A 23,863-nucleotide genomic window follows, 5' to 3' on the forward strand; every position below is an offset into this window, starting at 1 on the left:
GATAAGAAAAGCAAAACTGAAAATGTTATACAGGTCAGCGAGTCTTGGCAACAAGTATGTTTTAAGTTTTTAATTTATTTACATTTTACTCCTTGAACAAACTGAAGCAATTGAGTCACTAATCATTTGAAATTATATTACAAAGAACTATTTGCTCAAGAAGAGTATACTTGAAAAAAACACATTGGCATAACTTTACGAAAGAACAATAAATACCCTTTAAAAATCTACCTGTATAGAAGGGGATTTTGAAGAAATGGGAAAAACAAATCCATGTAGAATTTGGGTTCTCATTCACAAATACCTAACTTCTGTCAAGAATTGTTTGATCTAGGGGCACCTGGGTGGCTCAGTCAGTTGAACGCCCGACTTCAGCTCAGGTCGAGATCTCACAGTCCGTGAGTTCCAGCCCCACGTCAGGCTTTGTGTTGACAGCTCGGAGCATGGAGCCTGCTTTGGATTCTGTGTCTCCCTCTGTCTCTGCCCCTCCCTCACTCACACTGTCTCTCTCTGTCTCTCAAAAATGAATAAATGTTAAAAAAAAAAAAAAGAATCGTTTAATCTAAATTTGGTTGTACCTCAAGGGAGAAACATTTCTTTCTAACTCATTCTGAATCCTTAGTTTCGAGTCAGACTGACTGACAGGACGAAAAAGTCCTCAAGAAGAGATTGGGACCCTTCTCTTCATTCTAGGTCAGCTCTCTGGAGAGTAAGAAATTTGCAGTTACCAGAAATCAGGAGTAAGTTTCAAGTAAGAACTTAAGTAGTTCAGGTAATATTGGGAGGTGCCAAAAAGTGTCAGTGGTCGAGAAAATGTGACAGGACGGGGGTACCTGGGTGGCTCAGTCGGTTAAGTGTCTGACCCTTCATTTCGGCTCAGGTCATGATCCCAAGAATGTGGGATCAAGCCCCATGTTGGGCTCTGTGCTGAGCGTAGAGCCTGCTTAAGATTCTCTCTCTTTCTGGGGGCCTGGGTGACTCAGTAGGTTGGGCTCTTAATTTCAACTCAGGTCATGATCTCATGGTTTGTGAGTTTGAGTCCCACATCAGGCTCTGCACTGACTGCGCGGAACCAGCTTGGGACTCTCTTTCTCTCTCTGCCACTCCTCCCCCAAATAAATAAATAAATATTTTTAAAAAAAGATTCTCTCTCTTTCCCCTGTCCCTGTCCTCTGCTCATGCTCTCTTTTTCTCTAAAATAAGAAAGGAAGAAAGGAAAAAGGAAGAAAGGAAGGAAGAAAGAAAGAAAGGAAGGAAGAAAGAAAATGTGACAGGACAGGAACACAAATCAATATCAAAAGAAAATATGTTGAATCAAGAATTATTGCTGGCTGCTAAGGGTTGGAGGTGGGTGCATATTAATTATAAAGATAATTACAGAAAGTAAGGGATATTTACTGAGACCCTGCTATTTGTCAGGCCCAGGAATAAAGGCTTTATTCTAATTACTTCATTTAATCGTCTTTACTTGGTAGAAACCGTTTTATAATGAGGAAAGCAGCTCATTTTAAACAACTTGCCAAAGTACGCACAGTAGCGAGAGTGCAAAATCTGTTTGTCTTCAAAGCTTATATTTCCATAGGGATGCCAACTATATGCAAGAGTTAGGTTAGTGGAATTCTAGAAATGCATCCTAGTCTAGATTAGAGAATACAGAAACCCTGCTTTGCAGAACTCAAAAGGCACTAGGAGATCTGACTTTAGAGTGTGTTTGTGACGGTAAACAGTAGCTTTTTGATCCTCTGGTGCATAAAGGAGCTTATAAATATCTATTCATGGAGAAACTGGGCTTGGGAGACAGCTACAACTCATCTGACCCAGGGAGAGGGTCTTCCAGTGAAACTGATCTTCTGTAAACTGCGGGGCCATGGGGAAGTTTGTCTGGGCCCCCAGGTAAGGATGAGAGCTGGGATTTGAGACGTCTCGCTGATCCTATTTGGGGTCTCAGAGCCTGGGCCTAGGAAACCAGCACTGCTGAGAATATCAAACTAATCAACATTTATAGAGGGCACTGTGCTAAATCCAGAGCTAAGTACTGGGGATGCATTGATACCTCAAGGAGCTTAAACGACAGGGGAGGTACACAAGAGAAAAAAATGACTCATGCTTCTATGTTAGCCATTCTGGCCGCTTTACTGATTCTCAGACAGGAAAAGTCCGACAGGCTTCAGTTTCAGGTTCCTATCTTGAATGTCCCTCTTCTTTCAGCACAGCACAGCTACTGTCCTTATTACCTTTAACTCTTTGTTCAAGTTTCACTTTCTAAAAAATTAAGGACTAATTTAGTTACAGGTGTACAACATAATGATTTGATATTTGTGTAAACAATCACAATAAGTCTATAATGTCCATCCTCACACAAAGTTATTGTTCTTTGTCTCCTGATGAGAACTTTTAAGATCTACTCTCTTAGCAACTTTCTTTTTTTTTTAATTTTTATTTCTCTTGTTTATTAAAAAAAAATTTTTTTTAAACATTTATTTATTTTTGAGACAGAGAGAGAGAGCATGAGCAGGGGAGGGGCAGCAGAGAGAGGGAGACACAGAATCCGAAGCAGGCTCTGGGCTCTGAGCTGTCAGCACAGAGCCCGACGCGGGGCTGGAACTCACCAACCGTGAGATCATAACCTGAGCCAAAGTCGGACGCTTAACTGACTGAGCCACCCTGGCGCCCCTCTTAGCAACTTTCATGTACGCAAGACACATGCTACACTGCAGTCGCCATGCTGGACACTGTACCCCCAGGTCCTACGTATCCCACCTTCTGGCTGGGGCCTGAGTTGATGGCCCTATTTACAATTGCACCTCCTCTTTCCCCTTCACCACTTGACACTCCAGCTCCCTTAATCTGCCTTATTTTTCTCCATAGCACACATCATTTCTAATATTCTAGAAATGTTGTTTAAGTTTGTTTCCCTCATTAAATAGAAGTGATCGCCATGGCAGTGATCTTGTTTTATTTAGCTACCTCTTCAGACATACCTCAAGCATCCGGAAGAATATCTGACATATAGCAAGCACTCAGTGCTGTTTGTTGAATTAAAGTGGACTGAATCTGTGCCCCATTCAGCACGGTGTAGCACGTACTGGTAACAGAGAAGAGCGTGGAAAACTTCTGGGGGAGGACTCAAGTCAGGGAAGGTTTAGTGCTAAAAGTATGTATTAGCTAGAATTTAGAGATGGATGGGAATTGTCCATGCAGAAAGTGGGTAGGAAAAACACTGCAAGCAAAGGGAACATCATATACAAAGACATGGGGGTGGCAATAGAATGGGATATGTGAGGGCCAGCCCGGAAGAGGAATGTGACCAGACCAGACTATTGAATGTCTGAGAAGGAAGACAAGATGTCAGTTACTGTAGGGAAAGATAGGGTGTAGGCTCCCTTTCTTTTGGCACCCCAGATTCATTTTCTTCTCTGAGCTTTAGGAGGCTGACAGTATTTATTCCTGTCTGTCTCCTCCTTGCTGGGCTACAGTCCTGGAAGTGGCTGCAACTTTTTTTGTGACCATAGAGCCCATCGGGAGGGCCCTCCTTCAAGGCTCCAGTCCCTTTTAGGCCCGTGGGTAATGATGGCTTTCTACTATCGCTTGTCCTTGGGTGCCCTAGCACCCCTTCTTGGTTCTCTTAACCCTTGATCCTTTGTTGAAAAGCTTTTTTGAAAAATCCCAGCTGTGTGAATGCAGCCTGATTCCTGCAGAATGTGCCAGTTAGAGCGAAGAAAGCAGAAGTCAGTGCAGACCGGCAGCTGAGCAGCTGCAGTCAGCATGACCCCCTCCAGCAGGCAGATGGAGTCCAGACGATCTGGTACCAGGCAACTGACAACTAGAGACCCAATATTGAGGAAGTGTCTGAACAGTAGGCAGGCTTTTGGACACAGGTCGACCTCTTCTGAAGTGAAGCTTATTTACATGCATCCTGTCCACACCTCAAACTGGTCTTAATACGTGTGCTGAGGGCAAGCCCGCTCTGAACAGAAGCTCGAGATGATCAACACACACCTTGCTTAGCAAACAAAATCCCAGGCTCCCCGAACTAGACGTTCTGCGCGAGTGCGTACAGCGTTCCCAGTTGCTTGTTGATCGATGAATGAACTTGCGCTAGGCAGAGAACGCTGGGGCAAGCCCCGGCAGTAGACAGCTCCTGGAGGTGGAATGCTACCTTTCCTCCGTGGCACGGCGGTCCGGACCCATCCGGGCCGCAGCTGCCACCCAACGGGCCCTGGGCTCAGCTTCTGCTTTGGATCTGCGAGAACAGGGAAAGGCAGAGCCGCCAGCGCCCTGAACAAACCAGAAAAACAGCCCTCTTCTGCTTTGCTCCCGAGCCCACGTAGGCGCGGCGGCTCTACCCCGGCGGGGGCCAGGGGCGTCTCCCCTTCGCCAGTGCCCCGCCCCGCCCGGCCCGCCGCCCGAGGTCTGCCCCGCCGCGCCCGCGGGGGGCGGAGTGTGAGCTCGCCGGGAGGCCGCTCTGGACTCTGCACCCCTACGTGTGTGCGCCCTACTTCCCGCGTGTCAGCAGTCCTCTGCCTGCCCATGGAAGGGGCCGGATCCCCATCGACGGGGGAAGAGCTGGAGCTCTCGGTGCTCGGGGGGCAGCCCGACGAGCAGAAGCCTCTCAACGGAACCGTCCATGTCATCCCTCTCTCGGCCGAGGAGTCCCGCGCAGCCCAGGTAAGGCCTGCTGGGCTCCCGGGGCGGCGTCGGAGCGCGCTCTGAGCCCGGCTGTGGGCCCGGACCCCGGCTGGCACCCTCCCAGTTGCGCGTTTCCAGCCACCTCTCCCTGCATCGCGGACGCGGAGCGTTGGTGGTGCGCGCTGGGATCTTCTGAATGGAGCGGATGCCGGAGTGCGCTCTAGCCGGAGCGCGCTCTAGCCGGAGCCGGCCTGAGTCCCTGCGACCCCTCTGGCCCGTCCGACCGCCGTGGAACTTGAGGAATCCTACCCCGGAGGTGTGTGGCTCCTCTCTTCAGAGAGAGAATCCCCAAGGATAGAGGTGGTTTAAAAAGGTTCTGTAACTTTAAATTCAGTGTGTGTGTGTGTGTGTGTGTGTGTGTGTGTGTGTGTGTTGTGTTTTCCAAGTAAGGAGAACTCGAGTGATAGATGGAGTCTTCTCCCTTTCTTTCATCAGCATCTCCTGGCCTTACCTTTACTGCCTTGCCACTTCCGCCTACCCTCCACCCTCCCCCTCTGCGCATCATCCCCCAGCCGGCTCACATCCCTCAGACACACACTTTTTCTTTTCCCAGAAAGTTTTCTTTTCCCTGCTCAGTTGATGGGAGGTGATTTCAAAGTTCTTGTCCCGAAGAACTAGACTAATGGCTCATTTGCTTGGGCCTCCTTTCAATCTCTAAAGGACCTCTTTTCTGCTCTAGCCCTAGCAGTGACAGGAACATGATTCATTCTCATCAAATACTCATAAAATAGCAGAGGCTTTGAATTCACAGCCATCTGCCGTCTGATGAACCCTAAGACTGGCTTGAGGTTTACAGAGTGCTTGGAACTCCCCATGTATATGGCTCCAACTTGATCTTTTTTAGATCTCACTTCTCCACTCCCACGCCTCGCCTTTGACTACTAAGCTGTTGATTTCAGGGATAAGCAAGGAAATCAAACGGTGAAAGCATTGCTTTTGCATGGGTTCCTGGAAACACTGTCCACTCTGCTTTTAGAAGGACCTATCGATACCCCGGAGAGTGATTTGGGGGATTTTATGAATGAGAGATGAACACCACAGAAGAATGAGGGTGAAAGAAAGATGGTCTGATATCTGTGCAAGTGGCTGCCACCATGGGCTTCTGCCTCAGACCTCCATGGCAGGGTCTAGGAATGGATTTGGGAATACTTGCCACATGTTAGATAGATCCAGGACTCCCCAGTGACTCCAGGGACTGAATCCAGAGATAGGAGTTTTGATGACAACTTCACCACTAAAAGGTGTGCCCTGAGGCAAGGTGCAAAGGTCTGTGTTCCCAAGGGTCAAATGGTAATGTAATGTGGGTAGCTGGGCTTCTCTGGGAGGCCTGGGAATGCCTTGCTGAAAACAGATGAGTAGAAGCCACACTCACGTAGGGCATCCGTATTCTATAATTGTTTATTTAGTACTTACCCAGGAGAGATTGCTCTTTCATGTTCTAATTACTTCCTCATCAGCCGGGTATACACGGAGAGCCTAGACTTCCTTGTGAATTAGCTTTGTAGGTCACCAAATAGTAAGAGCTATGGTGGTTGACAGAATGGTGTGGAGGTGAAGGGTTACCTTTGAATGCCCACCACTCGGAGGGCATTCAAATATTTGAACAGGAAACATCAAAAAATGAGAAAATCCTCCTGTAATGTGTTAATCATTCTTTTTGGTTCTGTAGAATAAGTTAGTGTATTTTATTTTATTAAAAGTTTATTTATTTTGAGAGAGAGAGTGAGAGAGCACGGGGGAGGGGCAGAGAGAGAGAGAGGGAGAGAGAGAGAGAGAGGGAGAAAGAGAATCCCAAGCAGGCTCCATGCAGTCAGCACAGAGCCGACGCGGGGCTCGAACTCACGAACCATGAGAGAGTGACCTGAGCTGAAATCGAGAGTCGGACGCTTAACCTGCTGAGCCACCCAGGAGCCCCCTGAAGTGTATTTTAAATTGAAAAGTCAATGACTGTACAATCCTGTTAAGTGCTTGGGTGTGCCAGGCACCTGAGAGTTTTGTGTGTAGGGTCTCCTTCAACTCTATGCTAAGATTTCCAATTTTGAAATGCAGCTTAAGCCCATGTATTTTTATTTGTTATTTTATTTTATTATTTTTTAAGCCCACGTATTTTTAGTAACCATATGCTTTGTACGTATCGTGTGCCACATACTTCCCATACATAAATGCTTCTAATTACCCCCAACAAACTTATGAGGAAGGTGTCAGTGTTCTGATTTGACAGATGAAGAAACTGGAAGACTGAGTCTCAGAGAAGTTATCACAATACTCAGGTTCACTCAGTGGTGGCTCTGAGATTTGAACTTAGGCTTTTTAGGTCTCAAACCTAACGCTGTTTTTATGGGTTTATTTTATTGATAATTAGGGAGAGAGAATATATATGTAATTTATACTCACTTATGTATAATTGCCTAAATTATATGTTCCTAATTTTGGTAAGTTTGGGCACTTAAGTGAAATATGAGTATTTGCGTAGCATATCTGGAATGAGGAGGGAGTTGCAGGTGGATGGGTGAAGAGGAGGGGACAGTTTTGGGACAGTTGGGAAGAAGACACCCCGTGTCTAGGGTATCTTCCTATTGGAAGGTCTGATCTGGGAGGGGATACAGAGGCAGTGGAAAGAACTTCTTTCCCCTTCTTGGAGCTTGAGGGAAAGGAATGTAAGCCGCTGAGTTTACTTTGCCTGTTGTCACTGTAAACATGGTAATATAGTTGGGTCAGAAATGAAAATGAAGTTATGGTTAATAGATGGAGATTGGTTTTCTTTTATGGCTCATCACATGGGCTCTGACCTCGGTTCCCAAATAGAAGTCCCGGAGACATTTTAAGGGACAGCATCATTAATAATACAATAAGTTGATAGTTTTGAAGTAGGCAAGACTTCTGTGGACCGGCTAGCTAAAAATTAGCTCCATTGCTATGCATTGTTCAGAATTTAGGACAAGAATCAGCTAGATTTTTTATGTGTGGACAAGTGAATTAAATCCCACAATGAGATTACAAAGCACAGATTTTCCTACGCGCTAAGAAAAAATTTCCAGATATGTACATTATCTGCTCCTAATTGCGCCAAAGAGAAGAAAAGCTGTTTGTATCCAAGAGATAGTCTTGCCATTGTGGCAGGGCCTTATGTCATGTGTTTGGATGTGACTATCTGGGGGAATGTTTAGAGGGAAGCTACAAAAATTCTTGAGCCACAAAATGCAGATCATAGAATGTAAGATGCAGTTTGCAAAAGTCTCTGGAAAGCACCCTGCAGAAAAACCTGCCTGTGGGTTCTCTTCCTGGCCTAAAATTTGGGCGTGAGAGAATGAAGATGCCAGTGAAGGAGGCAGTATGTCTTTGTGACCTGGTTTTTAGGGGAGTCTCAGTGCAGGGAGCACTCACCTGCTGTATCAGAGTCTCTTCACCCTCAGGCCACCGTGGAATCTTGGGGGTGGGAGCGGGGGTGAGGGGGAACTTCTAAAGGATACACAAGTCTTGGTTGATGCTAATGTGCAGAGAGCTGAGAAGCACTGTCATTTATTTTTGGGTTGGGAGTAGCTGACCGACTACTTTATAATGGCTTAGAGTCTGTGAAAGTTAATTTTGCAAAGGATGGTCTCTCTCCCCGAGGGCTGACGGCAGGACAGTGAACTGGCTGTGTGTTGACAGCTTTGGGCTGGACACGAAGAGGCATTTTGTACCTGTGAGGGCTGTGTAATTCTGAGCTGACTTCCCCTCTGAAGTCAGAGCAGTGGGCCCTTCATACCACCAGGGTCCTAGTTTATTACCTGTAAGGGAAAACATCAGTGAAGGCAACAAGAGGCCAGAGAGATGCATTGACCCTCATTCTGTGGTTCATTTGAGACTTCAGCCCATTTCATTTTGTACTAATCTTAGGGTTCTGGCTGCTTCTTGTAGAAGGACTGAAAATGGCAGGGCATGTGGGTGGCTCAGTTGGCTAAGCATCCGACTCTTGGTTTCCGCTCAGGTCACGATCTCTCATTTCATGGGTTCGATCCCCATGGCAGGCTTCGTGCTTGCAGTGCAGGGCCTGCTTGATATTCTCTCTTCCCCTCTCTCTGCCCCTCCCCCACTGTCTCTCTGTCTTTCTCTCAAAATAAATAAATACACTTAGAAGAAAAAAAAAGGATTGAAAATGGCATGGGGTCATTTTGTTCTCAGGGGCTTTGTAAGTAGGAAGATATAGTCCTGTTCGCTGAGAAGTTAAAGGTTCCTTATACTGAGACTTCTTTTCCCCCATGCCTTATTGAGCCCTTGGCTTTGGTGGCTTTGGAGCAGTTTTCAGTTTTTGGCTGGCACTGTCCTTGAACTCCAGAAGCATACTTACCTCAAGAGCGTTTTCTTCTGTCCAGACATTCCCTTTATTGGTCCTTCATACCCGACCAGAGGAGCCAATGTAAAGTGCACTCAGGGGCTCCACAACGTGAGCTCTACTCCAGAATTTCTCCAAGTACCTTCTTACAAATTGTAGAACCCTCTACAACGAAGCCACACACATGTGTTACGTGCCTACTGCCCGACTGAGGCATAAGTGTGAGATGTAAGAACAAGGAAGTTCAAGAACCACCCCTCCTGCTGTCTGGTTTCAGTTTACCTTGGAAGATAAGCTGGTATCTTGAACATGAAACCAGACAAAGCAGGGGCAGATGAGCTGTGTGGACAGCTCACGTTCTGGGGGGCTCTCTCCTTGGGTGATGTGGCAGGGAGGCCTCCACAAAAGGAGAGATCTGACTTGGCTCCTGAAGAGTGACGATGCTTCAGGACAGAAGTCTCAACCCTGATAGAGCAACTGATTCAGTCCGGGAGGCTCAAAATTACAGACGGGGGCCTGCCCCCACCTCGTGGCAATCTGGTCCCCGTGTCCAGGTACGGCCTCGGGGTGTGTAGTTTAAATTCCTGATGTGCAGCCGGCCAGGCTTGGGAACCTGTCACTGAGAAAGTCTGAACTGTAGTCCTAAAGTGAACGATTTCCTTTTCTGCTGGCCACCAGCACCGTCATGATGGGAGAGACAGTAAACACGGTGCCTGTTCAGGAGCGAGACTCCAGAAATGCCTGCTGCTGCTTTGTGAGACGAAAACACTGAGCAATGATTGCTGTCATGTGTTGAATTGCTAATCTTTGTTTAGCAGGGGCTTCGTGCGCGCGATCTCTCGTGCACGTGATGTCTGGTTTCTACCAAAGCCCTGTGCGCTACACTTGTTATTATTTTTACAGTTGAGGATGTCGGGGCTGGTGAGCTTCAGTAGCTTGCTGAATGAGGGCGTCGCTCTGCTTTTAAGTGTGGGAGGGGAATCCCGATGCAGAAACACACCTTTTCCCCATCGCAGTCCTTGGTCTCTGTGTGGGAATTACCCCAATGGCTCAGTGGGAAGCAGAAGAGTCCTGGGACCTTGTAGGGGCAGGTGGTGGCCCTGAGTGGAAGCACCGTGGCAGCCAGGCCCACGCGTAACCTGGAGCTCTGCACGATGGTACGGGGGGGGGGGGGGGGGGCCGTGGACAAAAGGTGCCAGCTTTGTAGGGACACACAGCAGACATCAGCCCTGGCTGCTCTCTGTACCTGCCTCTGGGAGATGGGCCAGTGGCCCCCCTGCGGGGCTGTTAGCATGCAATGAATTGGTGTTGGTGATCAATAAGCCATGGCAGTGGCTGCCTCACTGCCCCTTATTTCCTGGTGTGTCTCATGTCCTTCCTTTCATTTCCCTTCGCAGGCCCTAATTACACGTTACAGGTCACAGCAGTAGCCTCTTAGCTTTTGCACACACCATTTTGCTCTGAATCTTAAGTCTACTCTTATGCTCCAAAACCTTGCACAGGTCCCCCGCTCACACCAAATTAAGTCCAAACTGCTCTGACCGCATTCAGAGCCCTCTCAGATTGCCTCCAGCCTTTCACTCTCTCTAATCTTAGCTGTTATTACTTGCCACATTCCTGTTAGCTGAGGCTCTTGGCCAGATCCGTCACGAACCCACACGAAGGATGCTTGCTCTCTCCTGGCTTTGGGATGCCTTTCTCTGTCCGTCCTTCCGAATCCTGCCTAACCTCCCCACCTCAGGGCCCCCTGGGTGTTTTCTCCCTCACTTCTGTGTGAGGTTCCATTCTGCTTCTTTGTAAACCTGACTTCGTGGAGGGGAGCCCCCTGGAGGGCAGGATCCCGCTGCCTTCATTTCTGTATCACTGGCCCTTGGTAAGCATTCAGAAATGCTTGTTGAGACCAGTGACTGCCTCACAGTGTCCCTCTGCTTTCCAGGCTAACAAGGAGAACCCTTGGAGCTCCTGTAATAAGAAATTGATTGGAAAGTGCAGACTGTGGATGGTCATTGCCTCTGTTTTCCTAGGTCTCATTGTAGTGATCATCATAAGCTTATGTCTTATTGGAGGTAAGAGGACTTAAGTAGGACTAAGTTGATGCATTTTAAGAACTTATGTAATGTTTATGACTTACACTTGTTTCTGATATGAAAGATGTGCTGATTGCTGTTTCTTTATAATATGAATTTAAAACTGGTTTGGAATTTGGTATGAGTGGCCGCTATACATGGTTCTTTGTTTGCTTTATTTCATTTTTTTGTGGCTTGTTTTATAAGCTCTGAAAGAAGGGTGGAGACCAACATTTTACTTTAAACTCTGCCCACCGGATCTTGAAAATTTCTCAAGTGTTAATTTAAACACTAACTTATATTTCATTGTATCTCTGTACCTGCTGTTTGAATATTTTTCCTTATCATTTGTTTGCTAAAATAATTATTGTACTTCATCTGATATACCTGGGACATTATTATAATGATAAATAATGAATAGCCCATTTGAAAGCATCTTTAAAACTTCAACAGAACCATGAGTGTATAAAATGTCATTAATTTATTTTGGAAATAACTGTTTATTATATTTGTATTATATGTGTTTACAAAACAAAACTTACATGGTGCTAACTATATCCTTTACATATATTATTTTAGTTATTATTTATTATGAAAATGAAAATAATCCATATTCAGTTACCATGAAGCCCATCTATATTATTAATATTTCATTATACTTTCTTCTATCCTTTTCTCGCATTTTTAAAATAATTTGAGATAAAGATTTTTTTAATCATCTTGTGGCCTACCTTTAGGATTTTTAATGCCATGTCGAGGCCATTTTGTCAATTCATTAGAAATTATTTGTGAGGGGTGCCTGGGTGGCTCAGTCAGTTGAGCATCTGACTTCAGCTTGGGTCATGATCTCATGGTTGGTGAGTTTCAGCCCCGCATCAGACTCTCTGCTGTCAGCACAGGGCTCACTTTGGATCTTCTGCCCCTCTCTCTGTCTACTCCTCCCCCACTCATGCACTATCTCTGTCTCAAAAATCAGTAAACATTAAAAAGAAAATAAATTATTTATGAACACTTTTTTAAAATGACTGTGTGTGATGTAGTCTTCCACACCATTTTAAAGTGTTTTTAAATAGTTGCTAATTTTTTATGATTATTGATATTAAGGTTTTCATGATGCATAAATATAGGACCCTCCAGTGGACAATCATTTCAGTTTTAAAATAGGAAAGAAGAAAATTGTTTTTATTTGTAAGTGGGGATGATTGCAGGGGCAGGGAGTTGGGATACTTCTTCTGGAGTTGGGATACTCTTGTATCCTGCAACTTTGCTGAATTCATGAATCAGCTCTAGCAGTTTTTTGGTGGAATCTTTTAGGTTTTCCACATAGAGTATCATGTCATCTGCGAAGGGTGAAAGTTTGACCTCCTCCTGGCTGATTTGGATGCCTTTTATTTCTTTGTGTTGCCTGAATCCAGAGGCTAAGACTTCCAATACTATGTTGAATAACAGTGGTGAGAGTGGACATCCCTGTCTTGTTCCTGACCTTAGGGGGAAAGCTCTCAGTTTTTCCCCATTGAGGATGATATTAGTGTTGGGTCATTCATATATGGTTTTTATGATGTCGAGGTATGCTCCTTCTATCCCTACTTTCTTGAGGGTTTTTATCAAGAAAGGATGCTGTATTTTGTCAAATGCTTTCTCTGCATCTGTTGAGAGGATCATATGGTTCTTGTCCTTTCTTTTATGGATGTGATGAATCATGTTAATTGTTTTGTGGATATTGAACCAGCCCTGCATCCCAGGTATAAATCCCACTTGGTCGTGGTGAATAATTTTTTTAATGTATTGTTGGATCCGGTTGGCTAATATCTTGTTGAGGATTTTTGCATCCATGTAAGTCGGGGAAATTGGTCTATAGTTCTCCTTTTTAGTGGGGTCTCTGTCTGGTTTTGGAATCAAGGTAATTCTGGCCTCAAAGAAAGAATGTGGAAATTTTCCTTCCATTTCTATTTTTTGGAACAGTTTGAAGAGAATAGGTGTTAACTCTTCCTTAAATGTTTGGTAGATTTCCCCTGGAAAGCCATCTGGTCCTGGACTCTTGTTTTTGGGGAGATTTTTGGAGTTGGGATACTCTTGAGGGTGATCTGGTCTCCACAAGGATTTGGGTTGAGTTGGGTTCTTCTTAGTAAACCCAGTCTTGGGTGAGAGCAAGACTGAGGATCCCCTGAGTCTCTCCAGAAGGCATCCTGAGATTTTCTTCAGGAACTCCACTTGCCCTTCACCTCATGTTCCTCCTCCCGACCTCCTCCTCTCCTGTCTCAAGGGTTTAAAGTCCCTGAAGGAATAGGAAAGCTGAAAGATATATGCCAACCTCCAGCATGTTTCTCAGGCAGGCACCATGTTTGCTTAGTTACTTACGGCACAGTTGAGGTGGGATGGGTGATCCTTGGAGGCCATGGGCTGGTTTTGAGGTAGGTGCTACACCCCTTCCATCATGCTGAGGACAGCAGTTTTGGGGTGGGCCTTCATATGCCCTCTTCCCATCAACTCCCACATGTGGATGTTGAAACTGAGGTTGAGCCATGCAGCCTTGTCCCATCACAATTAAGTGGTGCTATCCTGAATGTTGGCCGATTTGTCTCTTGGCATCTGGGGCCTCTAACAAAGGATGATGCTTCAGGTCCACTTGGTTTAATATTCAGGATTCTAAAGCACAAGACCCAAGAGCTGTCTTCCATTCTCAAAAATCATCCAACCTCTTCAACTCACAAACAGCGATCTGCAGAGGCAGGGGTTGCATTTCCCTCCACAGTTTCTCAGGGGACACGTGAGTTCATAGGATAATATTCAGGGAGGAGCTCTATACTCTGTGTAGTGCAAGCTTCATTTTCAGTGTGGTTGTAAAATCGTCTTTAAAAATGTTAATGCTGTAGAGAGATTTGCAAACTTTCACATTTTTTAAATCAGAGCCCTACTTTTACTTTACTTGGCACCTCAGCCCTCAGGGGTTTGGGCCTTTGGGGAGAGTCATGATAGGTGGCGGTGGGAGTTTGCAATAGGGAAAAGGGGCAGGGACAGGGCTCCCTCCATGATGGCCCCGGCCTCACCCAGAGCGAGCTCTGTAGGTACTTCTGGGATGACAGTATTAAGAATTGGTCATTGCCTAATTGCCAAGCCCCAGCAAGAGAATCAAATTCATAGAACTTCTGGGCTCTGTGTGGAAAATACTGCCACCTGGAAAAGCACAGTGTTAGCAGAGTCAAGGGCTGCACATATGGCTGTCTGGCTTCATTAAGAAGTGAGGTTCCTCAGGGGCCCCTGGGTGGCTCAGTTGAATGAGCATCAGACTCTTGGTTTCCGCTCCGGTCACAATCTCGTGGTTCATGATCTCATGGTTCTCGAGATCGAGCCCCGTGTGGGGCTCTGTTGCTGACAGCACTGAGCCTGCTTGGGGATTCTCTCTCCCTCTCTCTCTGCCCCTTCCCCTGCTCTCTCTCTGTCTCTCTCAAAGTAAATAAATACACATTAAAAGCTTTTTTGGAAAAAAAAAAAAAAAAAAAGCGAGGTTCCTCCTGAGCTGCTTTTGCCCTTTTTTTGCCTCCTTCTTCCCTTTCTCCTGCTCCTCAGTGTCCTGTCTCAGGGCTCCGTAGTACACAGACTGAGGCTCAGAGGCAGAGGTGTTAATGACTGTGGAGCCGGAGGGGACACAGAAGTGGACACGAAGCAGGTCCCACGATGGAAGGGGTAACTACCTGAGGAGGGCACAGTGGGGTACCCATGGAGAGGTGTCCACTGTGGAGGTGTACCTTGTCGCTAACGTTGTTAAGAATGACCATCAACTATGGTCTGTTTTGTTATTGTTAATTTTCTGCAGGTTGTGCACCCTTTACTGCCTGCCCCTCGGGTGGGCTGCCCAGCCACTTTGCCTTTGCCCTGCCATTGAAGTGGTGGCAAATTCAGGGTCATGGCTCTGCTTATAGCACTGAGCCGGGGCTGCCCACACACTGTGCAGGAGAGGCTAGCACTCTGCCAGGCTTATGGTAAACAGTGAAATCTTTTTAAGTGGCCGCGTTTGGGAGCAGAGCCCAGGGAATTGTGTTGTGTCTGGAGGCTTGGTTTTGTCTTAGCTCTTGAGGGAAGAGAAAGGGGGGGGGGGGAGGCTCCCCCCCCCCCCCCCCCCGCCCCGGCTCAAAGTCATCTTCTTTCTGGATAATTTGGAGGATAATTTAAGCACCCTCCAGGGTTCTCTTTGATTTGCCCCAGCCAGGGAGGGGAGAGACCTGAGGAACACCCTACGAATGACACTCTGGGTTGGGCAAAGTATTTTAAATGTTACAAAAGCCAAACTGTGACAGGTAGGTGGACACTTGGAAATATACTTTAAAGGTGATCAGATTTAACACTGTGGGGACCCTTATGTGATATCCTCCAGCATCACGGATTTCTGCCTGACTTCTTTGTTCTCTTTACATACAGGCTTTTCCGTGAGTAGGAATGCTGTGGTTCCAAGATACTAGCTCAACCTGACCTGAACAAATTATGCATTTTCTCCAAGCTTCGATGTCTTCATCTTAAAATGAAAACATTTGGGGTGCCTGGGTGGCTCAGTCGGTTAAGTGTCTGACTTTGGCTCAAGACCTCACAGTTCTTGAGTTCAAGCCCTGCGTCAGGCTCTGTGAGACGGCTCAGAGCCTGGAGCCTGCTTCGGATTCTGTGTCTCCTCCCTCTCTGTCCCCTCTCCTGTTGGCTCTCTCTCTCTCTCTCTCTCTCTCTCTCAAAAATAAATAAACATTAAAAAAATTTTTTTAATGAAAACATTAGTATTTAACTCATAAGGTTGGTTTGAGAATTACATGAGAATTACATCTACCGAGGCATAGCCGAGTGTCTGTACATGATGCTTAGTATATAGTAGCCATTCTTCCTGTTGTCCAGGCTTGATGTCTTGAAACTGTTTTTGATCTCTTCTTCTCTCCTATATCTAGGTAATTGTCAAAGATGTAAGCAGAGACTTCAGCAGAAGTGGCGTGTGTTGAATGTTTTGTTGAATGAATTGTTTTGCCTTTGAGTTGGGTATAAGAGCCACATTTTACGCTGTCGCAATGTGTCGGCAGACAGGTTGCACGGGGCAGTGCTCCCCGGTGCAGGCTGACTCATGGGAAATTCCTAGACAGACAGCATTGGCAAGTTATAAACCAGCAAGGCCTTTGGGGGCAGGAACTTAGTAGCAAATCTGTAGGCCCAGTGCCTTGAAGTTTCTTTGTGTTTTCACCTCTTTCTCTTTCCCTCAAATCTCATATGTTTCTCCACCCTCCCAACACCAACCGCTTCACTTATGCTCTCCATGGGATCCTCTCCAGCTTCTCCTAACCCATGGATCTCTAGATAGCTCCATGTCTGGCTAAGCATCTTCAGGGTTTTCTCAACCTGAGCCTCTTCAAATGTGTTGGCATTGTCTGTCTTTCAAAATTTTCTTCCCTCAGAATCTTGCTTCTTCATTTTAGGCTTTTTTTTCTCTTTCTCTTTTTTCACTGGCAGACTTCTAGAAATAGGGGTCTGCATTTGGATCTTGCCTCCTGATTGCTCCTAACCCATTGGTTCCAGGTCATTCTTCCCAAGGTTACCCGTAATTGCTTGATCATGAAGCCCAGTGGCCTTTCCCTCATCTCTGCCCTATTTGTAGCCTATTTGAGTGCGTTGTGCTCTTGTGGGTCTACAGAACTCCTGGGCCTCGTGTCTCCTGCTGTTTCTGCCTTTGGCCTCCACACGTGGTACTGGAGGCTTGTCTTCAACCTTCTTACTTTTCACACTCTGCATCCTTTCCCTTGAGGAACTCATTTACTCCCAAGGCGGCAGCCACCCCTCTTGGAGCCCACTCCTAGATCTGCATCCACACTCTTTTCCTGAATTTGAGTCATACTCTTGGCTGGAAAGATCTCCGCCTGATTGTCTCCATCATTATACGAAACTACTATTCGTTTGTGTTCCCTTCCCCCGTTAGCGCCCTCTATGGTTTCATGAGACCCTGTTTATTCCAGCTCTGCTACCATCCATTTGTGCAACTTCAGGCAAATTCTTCAACCTCCTTAGCCTCAGTTTCCACATTTGTAAGATCTAAATGATTTCTGAATCTGAGTCTATAAGTGGATCCTGATACTACTGCTTACTAGCTCAACCTGACCTGAACAAATTATGGATTTTCTCTAAGCTTCAATGTCTTCCTTTAAAAAATTTTTTTAATACTTACTCATTTTTGAGAGACAGAGCATGAGCGGGGGAGGGGCAGAGAGAGAGGGAGACACAGAATCCGAGGCAGGCTCCAGGCCCTGAGCTGTCAGCACAGAGCCCGACGCGGGGCTTGAACTCACGGGCTGTGAGATCAAGACCTGAGCCGAAGGCAGATGCTCAACCGACTGAGCCACCCAGGCGCCCCCAGTGTCTTCATTTTAAAATGAAAACATTAGGGGCGCCTGGGTGGCTCAGTCAGTTAAGTGTCCAACTCTTGATTTTCAACTCAGGTCAATGATCTCACAGTTCGTGGGATTGAACCTCACATCAGGCTCTGGGGTTGACAGGGCGAAGTCTGCTTGGGATTCTCTCTGCACCTTCCCCATTCGCGTGCATGCTTTGTCTCTCTCTCTCTCTTTCTCTCTCTCTCAAAAGAAATAAAAACTTCAAAAAAATAAATAAAATGAAAACATTAATATTTCACTCATAGGGTCGATTTGAGAATTACATGAGAATTAAAGCTGCAAGTGTGCAGCTGAGTGTCTGTAGGTAATGGGTAGTACAGTAGCTATTCTTCCTGTTGTCCGGGCTTGACGTCTTGAAACTGTTTTTTGATCTCTTCGTCTCTGCTGTGTCCTGGGAGTAGTCAAATCTTTTTCTTTTTTTTAATTTTTTTCTTTAATGTTTTATTTATTTTTGAGACAGGGAGAGACAGAGCACGAACAGGGGAGGGTCAGAGAGAGGGAGACACAGAATCCGAAGCAGGCTTCAGGCTCCGAGCTGTCAGCACAGAGCCCGACGCGGGGCTCGAACTCACGGACCGCGAGATCAAGACCTGAGCCGAAGTCGGCCGCTTAACCGACTGAGCCACCCAGGCGCCCCAAAGGGAGTAGTCAAATCTTATCCAGTCTCATCCGGTCATTCCTTGGCAGTGCCTTGATAATGCACTGGCAAGTGCCTTTATCAGTGACTGTCCACTTCCTGCAGGCTGCTGCGGTGGGTCCTTTGTATGTGTTGATTCCCATCTTTCCCATTTCCCACAACGGAGCGGTTGATATTTCTGCTGAGAAAACAGCTTCAGAGATTTATGTGACTGACTCGGGTCTCATGACTAATAAATATTGGCCAACACCAAGGTTCAAACTAAGTCTGGCTACCATTAAAGCCGGCTCAGTCTCCTCCATCTCAGGCTTTCTCCTTCCCTCCCTCCTTCCTTCCAAGTTCCACTGCCTGCAGTCAAAATCAGTCTCTCCCAATCTTGTGTCTAGTGGCCTGTCTGCCTCAGCCCTCCCAGTTCCCTTTCTTCCCATCCATGATCAGATTTTCCTCCACTTCTTCCTGGGAGACGTTTAACAACCTCCATCATCTCCTGAAGACATCTGGCGTTTAGGGCCTCCCTCTGAAGCCTCATTTCTTATATTCCAGACAAAGAGCTGTTTTGTGTATCTCCAGCATTCTTTGTATGTTTTGTGACTTTTTTTGAAGTTTATTTATTTATTTTGAGAGAGACAGAGACAGTGTGAGTAGGGGAGGGGCAGAGAGAGAGGGAGAAAGAGAAAATCCCAATCAGGCTCCGCACCGTCAAGTGCACAGCCTGATGTGGTTCTCGAACTCACCAAACCGACCTGAGCTGAAACTGAGAGTTGGACGCTTAACGGACGGAGCCACCCAGGTGTCCTTATTTTGTGATTTTTTTTTTTTAAACACTTTTCTCTGTCCAGATGAAGTCTCATTAGTGGCATAAAAACTCTCCTGACTGGATAAGTCCATTGTTAGTATTGTTATTTTGACAGACACAACTATTTTAGCCAGGTGTTGATACAGATTCATTATTTGGATCATATAAGTGTATGTCATTGGAGCTGCGATTAGAGAGCTCTTTTGGTATGTCTTCTTAAGAGTCTTTGAATTCAGCAGTTGTGTGAATCCTGAATTCATTTTCTGGCTTTCCCTGGTCCCTTCCAGGGCAGTGATATCTGCTATGGAAACGTAACCTGGTGGTTGTGGAGATCAAAGATACCCATCACAGCATTATTACAGCAGAAAGTGAAAATGCTAAAAATCTGATGTAAGGAAATGGTGAGCCAATTATGAACATTATGCAGCCATTAGAATAGTCTTTGGCAGGAATTCCAGACACCAGGGAAAACAGCTTTTGTTACGTTAACAACAACAACAACTAACAACAGAATCAAGACAAATAAGCAATAGTCTTCTCATGGAGACTTAAAATATGTAATATAAAATACGGGGGGGGAAGGTGCCTGGGTGGCTCTCAGTTGGTTGAGCTTCTGACTGCGGCTCAGGTCATGATCTCAAAGCTCTTGGGTTCGTGCCCCATGTCGGGCTCTGTGCTGACAGCTCAGAGCTTGGAACCTGCTTCGGATTCTGTGTCTTCCTCTCTCTCTGCCCCTCCTCTTCTCACGCTGTCTCTCTTTCTAGCTCAAAAATAAATAAACATTAAAAAAATGTTTTTTAAATAAAATATGGGGGGGAAGAGTTGTTGATTAAGGAGTTATTTGTAATTTTTTTCTTGTTTTGCTACAATTTCCTGTACTTGGCAAGTTTGCAGCGATGAAGGCATAACTTTATTGTCAGACAAATGAATGTAATGACTTACAACAAACAAGGGTGCAGAGATAATTCCTTGTGTTGGGGACCCTCAAGATGACGCCTAGATCCAATGATTTGCCGGGAGAACTCATGGGACTCAGCATACAGTCATAGAGATGATTATGACTTATGGCAAAATGGTATAAAGCAAAATCCAGAGGAAACTAGGCACAAACCTCAGGACAGACACACTTACATGCTCTAGCAATGAGCTGTAACAACGCACGTGAAATGTTGTCTACCCAGGAAGCTCATTAGAGGCTCCAGTGCCCAGGGTTTTTATTGGGGTTGTTCCCATAGGCAGCCTTTGCCTGGTACCTACCAAAATTCTAGATGCCCAGAAGGAAAGGAGGTGTCCAGCATAAGCCACGCTGTTTGTACCAACCGTTTGAGGCACGGTGAGCCCCTCTTCAGAGGGAAAGGTGGGAACCCTCCCCAAATCCAGGTTCCCAGAGGCCAGTGAGGGGCCAGCGTGAGCAGGCCTTTCTCAGCTGGTCATCTCGGGCCATGTGATCTCTTTTCTGCACATTCCCTCGTTCCTTGTGCCTCCCGTTTCCTCAACTCCGTCAGGGAGTAAATATCAGGATTCTTACTTCTTCTCACCGGCCCTTCCATCATACACTGATGGCCTTTTCGGAGTCCAGTAAAAGAGGCCACTTCTGTTATGTCTGCACTTTGGGATCTGAGAGGACGGTCTGAGGCAGCACGGACACACATTTCTACCACCCACGCCTTTCTCAGGGCCAGAGGGGTGTTTCCTTCGTGGGCCCGGTGGTGAGGCCCACGCGGAGCCCGGGGAGCAGAGGCAGCACCATGAGTGACAGCTTCTAGCTCCTGGCGCCTGGCTTTGTGTGTTTTTCCTTTGGCTTTAACTGCTTCAAAATCAATTAGCTCACCGTCATTAGAGCGCAGGGAGCCACACGTTTGGCCAGGATGCAAGGCCCTGGGGCTCTGAGTACACTTTGGCTTCCCTTCTACAAACAGAATGCATCGACCTTTCTCTTGGGTGGGACAGACTGCAGAGTGATGGCTTCGTGCCCACCTTTTGTCGTCCTGGATGATGTCAAGACCCGGCTCGTGTCTAGTCCCTGCGCTGTTCTGGTCCGTGATGTGATGTCCCTTTCTCAGCATGGTCCTTGACAGCCCAGAATGGAGGGGACTCATTGAAGTTCCTTGCTGCCAATCCCTGCCCCCCATCACCCACCGTTTACCCCGCAGACCCCCTTCTAGCACCTGCCTGGACACCCACGTACATACCTAAGGCTGCAGGTTCAGTTTAACAAAGGAATTCATTTTCTTCCCACTCACCCCCACCGGCTTTGCCCCGTTTGTATTCAATGGAATCTGGGACCTCTTCTGCTGTAAAACACACAAACAAAATTTTTGTCATAATGGAGACAAGTCCCCTCCATTTGAGATTTTGATATTACCAAGAAGACACAGCACTTCTGCTTGTGCCTGCTTACGGTGTCTGGGCTTTATCCTTGATGAATGCTCCTGGCTTTCTGCAGCGGCCGGTGGAACAATTTATTATGTTAAACTTGTGTTAACTTTTACTTTTTAATCCCCGCCCTCTTTAGCAACTTACATCGATGAAGATGAAAACGAAATACTTGAATTATCATCAAATAAAACATTCTTGGTCGAGCTAAAGATTCCAGAGGACTGTGTTACTGAGGAGGAGTTGCCTCACCAGCTCAGGAAAAGGGTAATTATATCTTAAGCATTATTTACAGAGTCTTTAGCATTAGAATGTGGGTTCTTGGAGAAAAGCTGGCATTGGGCTCTCAAGTAAGTAGCTTCAGGCTTGGATTCTTTGTCTGGGTTTTGGCAGAAACTGATGCTTAGAAATGGGTTTTCTGTAGTGTAAAGCCCGACAGAAGAGCTCTGGTCTCCAGGAAATGCGTCCTGGAGGACAGTGTTCCGTTTCCTCACTCTGGTCTTACATTTGATTCAACCTGTAGTGTCACTGAGGGTCTGTGATGTGCTAGACAGCTTGCCAAGTGTCAGAGCCATAAGGTCTGTGCCCTCAGTGGGGGCTCACAGTCCAAGAAGAGGAAGCAATTCAATAGTTCTAAAACAGGGCGATATGTTCTATCGTGGAGATGCATATAGAATATTTTAAAGGCACAAAGGAGGGGCCTCTAAACTACCTGAGGTGAGGATGAAGGCTTGGAGGGCCTTTTGGAGGAGGTGATACTCGGGATGAGTCTTGAAATATGAGGCAGGAGTGTTCTAGATAAAAGAGCGGAGAACACTGCACAGCAGCGTGTGGTGGGGATTTGCAGAGGCGAGGTGTGGTTTTCCTATTCTTTGGCAAGGCACCGGGGAAAAAGTTTTTTCTTCCCTCAAAGTATCCAAAATTTATTTTGTTTTGTATCTATTCACAGATCTTACAAATTGAATTACTATGTACGTATTGATTTTCAGTGTCTTTTGAAACCATAACAGAAGTAGGATTTTTTTTAACTTGTTTGATTTTTGTTTTTTTTAAATTTACATCCAAGTTAGGTAGCATCTAGTGCAACAACGATTTCAGGAGTAAATTCCTTAGTGCCCCTTACCCATTTATCCCATCCCCCCTCCCACAACGCCTCCAGTAACCCTCAGTTGGTTCTCCATATTTATGAGTCTCTTCTGTTTTGTCCCCCTCCCTGTTTTTATATTCTTTTTGTTTCCCTTCCCTTATGTTCTGTTTTGTCTCTGAAAGTCCTCATATGAGTGAAGTCATATGATTTTTGTCTTTCTCTAATTTCACTTAGCATATTACCCTCTAGTTCCAACCACGTTGTTGCAAATGTCAAGATTTCATTCTTTTTGATTGCTGAGTAATACTCCATTGTATGTATGTATGTGTGTATATATATATATATATGCACATGCCATATATATATATATATACACATGCCATATATATATATATATATATATATATATATATATACACACACACACACCACATCTTCTTTATCCATTCATCCATCGATGGACATGTGGACTCTTCCCATACTTTGGCTATTGTTGATGGTGCTGCTATAAACACAGGGGTACATGTGTCCCTTCGAAACAGCACACCTTTATCCCATGGATAAATGCCTAGTAGTGCAATTGCTGGGTCGTAGGGTAGTTCTATTTTTAGTTTTTTGAGGAGCCTCCATACTGTTTTCCAGAGTGGCTGCACCAGCTTGCAGTCCCAGGCGCTGAAAATTTTTAACGTTCGCTGACATGGTCAGCCTTTCATTTGAGCCCTTGTATGTGGTGATGGAGAAACACTGGAGGGTTGGTTGGGTTCACAGCCAGACCCAGGAAAGTATAGGCTAAGAGAATCTAAGCAAGACCAGCCTGCCACGCATTACGTGCTTATCTGCAGTTGATAGGTTGAATGGTGTGAGTCACCCTCCTTTGGTTTCCCTTTGATTCCTAGGAAGGCTCCCACAGGAGGAGATTCTTTCTTGTTCACCCCCGAGTTCGTTTCTGGGTACTGAGGTGCATGATATTTGATTGCGCCTTTGGTCACAGGAGTTTGTGCTCTGGGATGATTATCTGGGCTTCTCTTCTTCCTTCTTTCCCTTGTTTAAATCTTACCTGCAAGCCCCCTTCCCTCCTTTTCTTCCACCTGATTCCAGAGCAAGTGGCCGTGTGAATAGCCTCCTGCCTTTTTCCTCTTGATTGTTTTTTTCATCAAGGGGTTTTGCATTTGCAGAGCAGAAATGAAATGATTCAGCATCTGCACATATCACGTGTTACAGACTGAATTCTTGATGTCAAAGGGAAATGGATGTTAATCATTCACCTTAGAGCCATATCTCTGGCACAGAGCCGGACATGAGCAGATTCTGCAGGCATTTTTAGCTCATCACTGTGTAGTGCCAGAAGAACAGGGACTGGTGTGATCCCTGGGGCAAGTTTACAGGCTAGTTTGAGCTGGTTCCTTCTGGGATCAGTGGAAATCATTACACATTCCCTGTATACCCACAGGTGCATATGAGATGCGTATAAACAACTCTGTAAA

The 23,863-nt window shown here is 45.9% G+C and overlaps 1 protein-coding gene across 8 annotated transcripts in view; it reads left to right on the forward strand.

Annotated features, from left to right (window-relative positions):
* Nucleotides 1-3,684: 3,684 nt before the first annotated feature.
* Nucleotides 3,685-23,863, forward strand: part of CUNH3orf52 (chromosome unknown C3orf52 homolog) — a 33,454-nt gene continuing 13,275 nt past the window's right edge. For 3 of the 8 annotated variants that reach the window (XM_019448336.2, XM_019448338.2, XM_019448337.2), the window contains exons 1-4: nucleotides 3,685-4,668; nucleotides 10,941-11,070; nucleotides 21,432-21,559; nucleotides 23,276-23,337. In XM_019448336.2, coding sequence (XP_019303881.2) covers nucleotides 4,153-4,668; nucleotides 10,941-11,070; nucleotides 21,432-21,559; nucleotides 23,276-23,337 — 836 coding nt within the window. In that variant the 5' untranslated portion in view covers nucleotides 3,685-4,152. The remainder of the gene's footprint in view (nucleotides 4,669-10,940; nucleotides 11,071-21,431; nucleotides 21,560-23,275; nucleotides 23,338-23,863) is intronic. The other 5 variants (XM_019448335.2, XM_019448334.2, XM_019448332.2 and 2 more) reach the window with 5 other exon arrangements.

Source organism: Panthera pardus, unplaced genomic scaffold (genome assembly GCF_024362965.1).
Source record: "Panthera pardus isolate Hobbes unplaced genomic scaffold, ASM2436296v1 HiC_scaffold_16, whole genome shotgun sequence".
Lineage (NCBI taxonomy): Eukaryota > Metazoa > Chordata > Mammalia > Carnivora > Felidae > Panthera > Panthera pardus.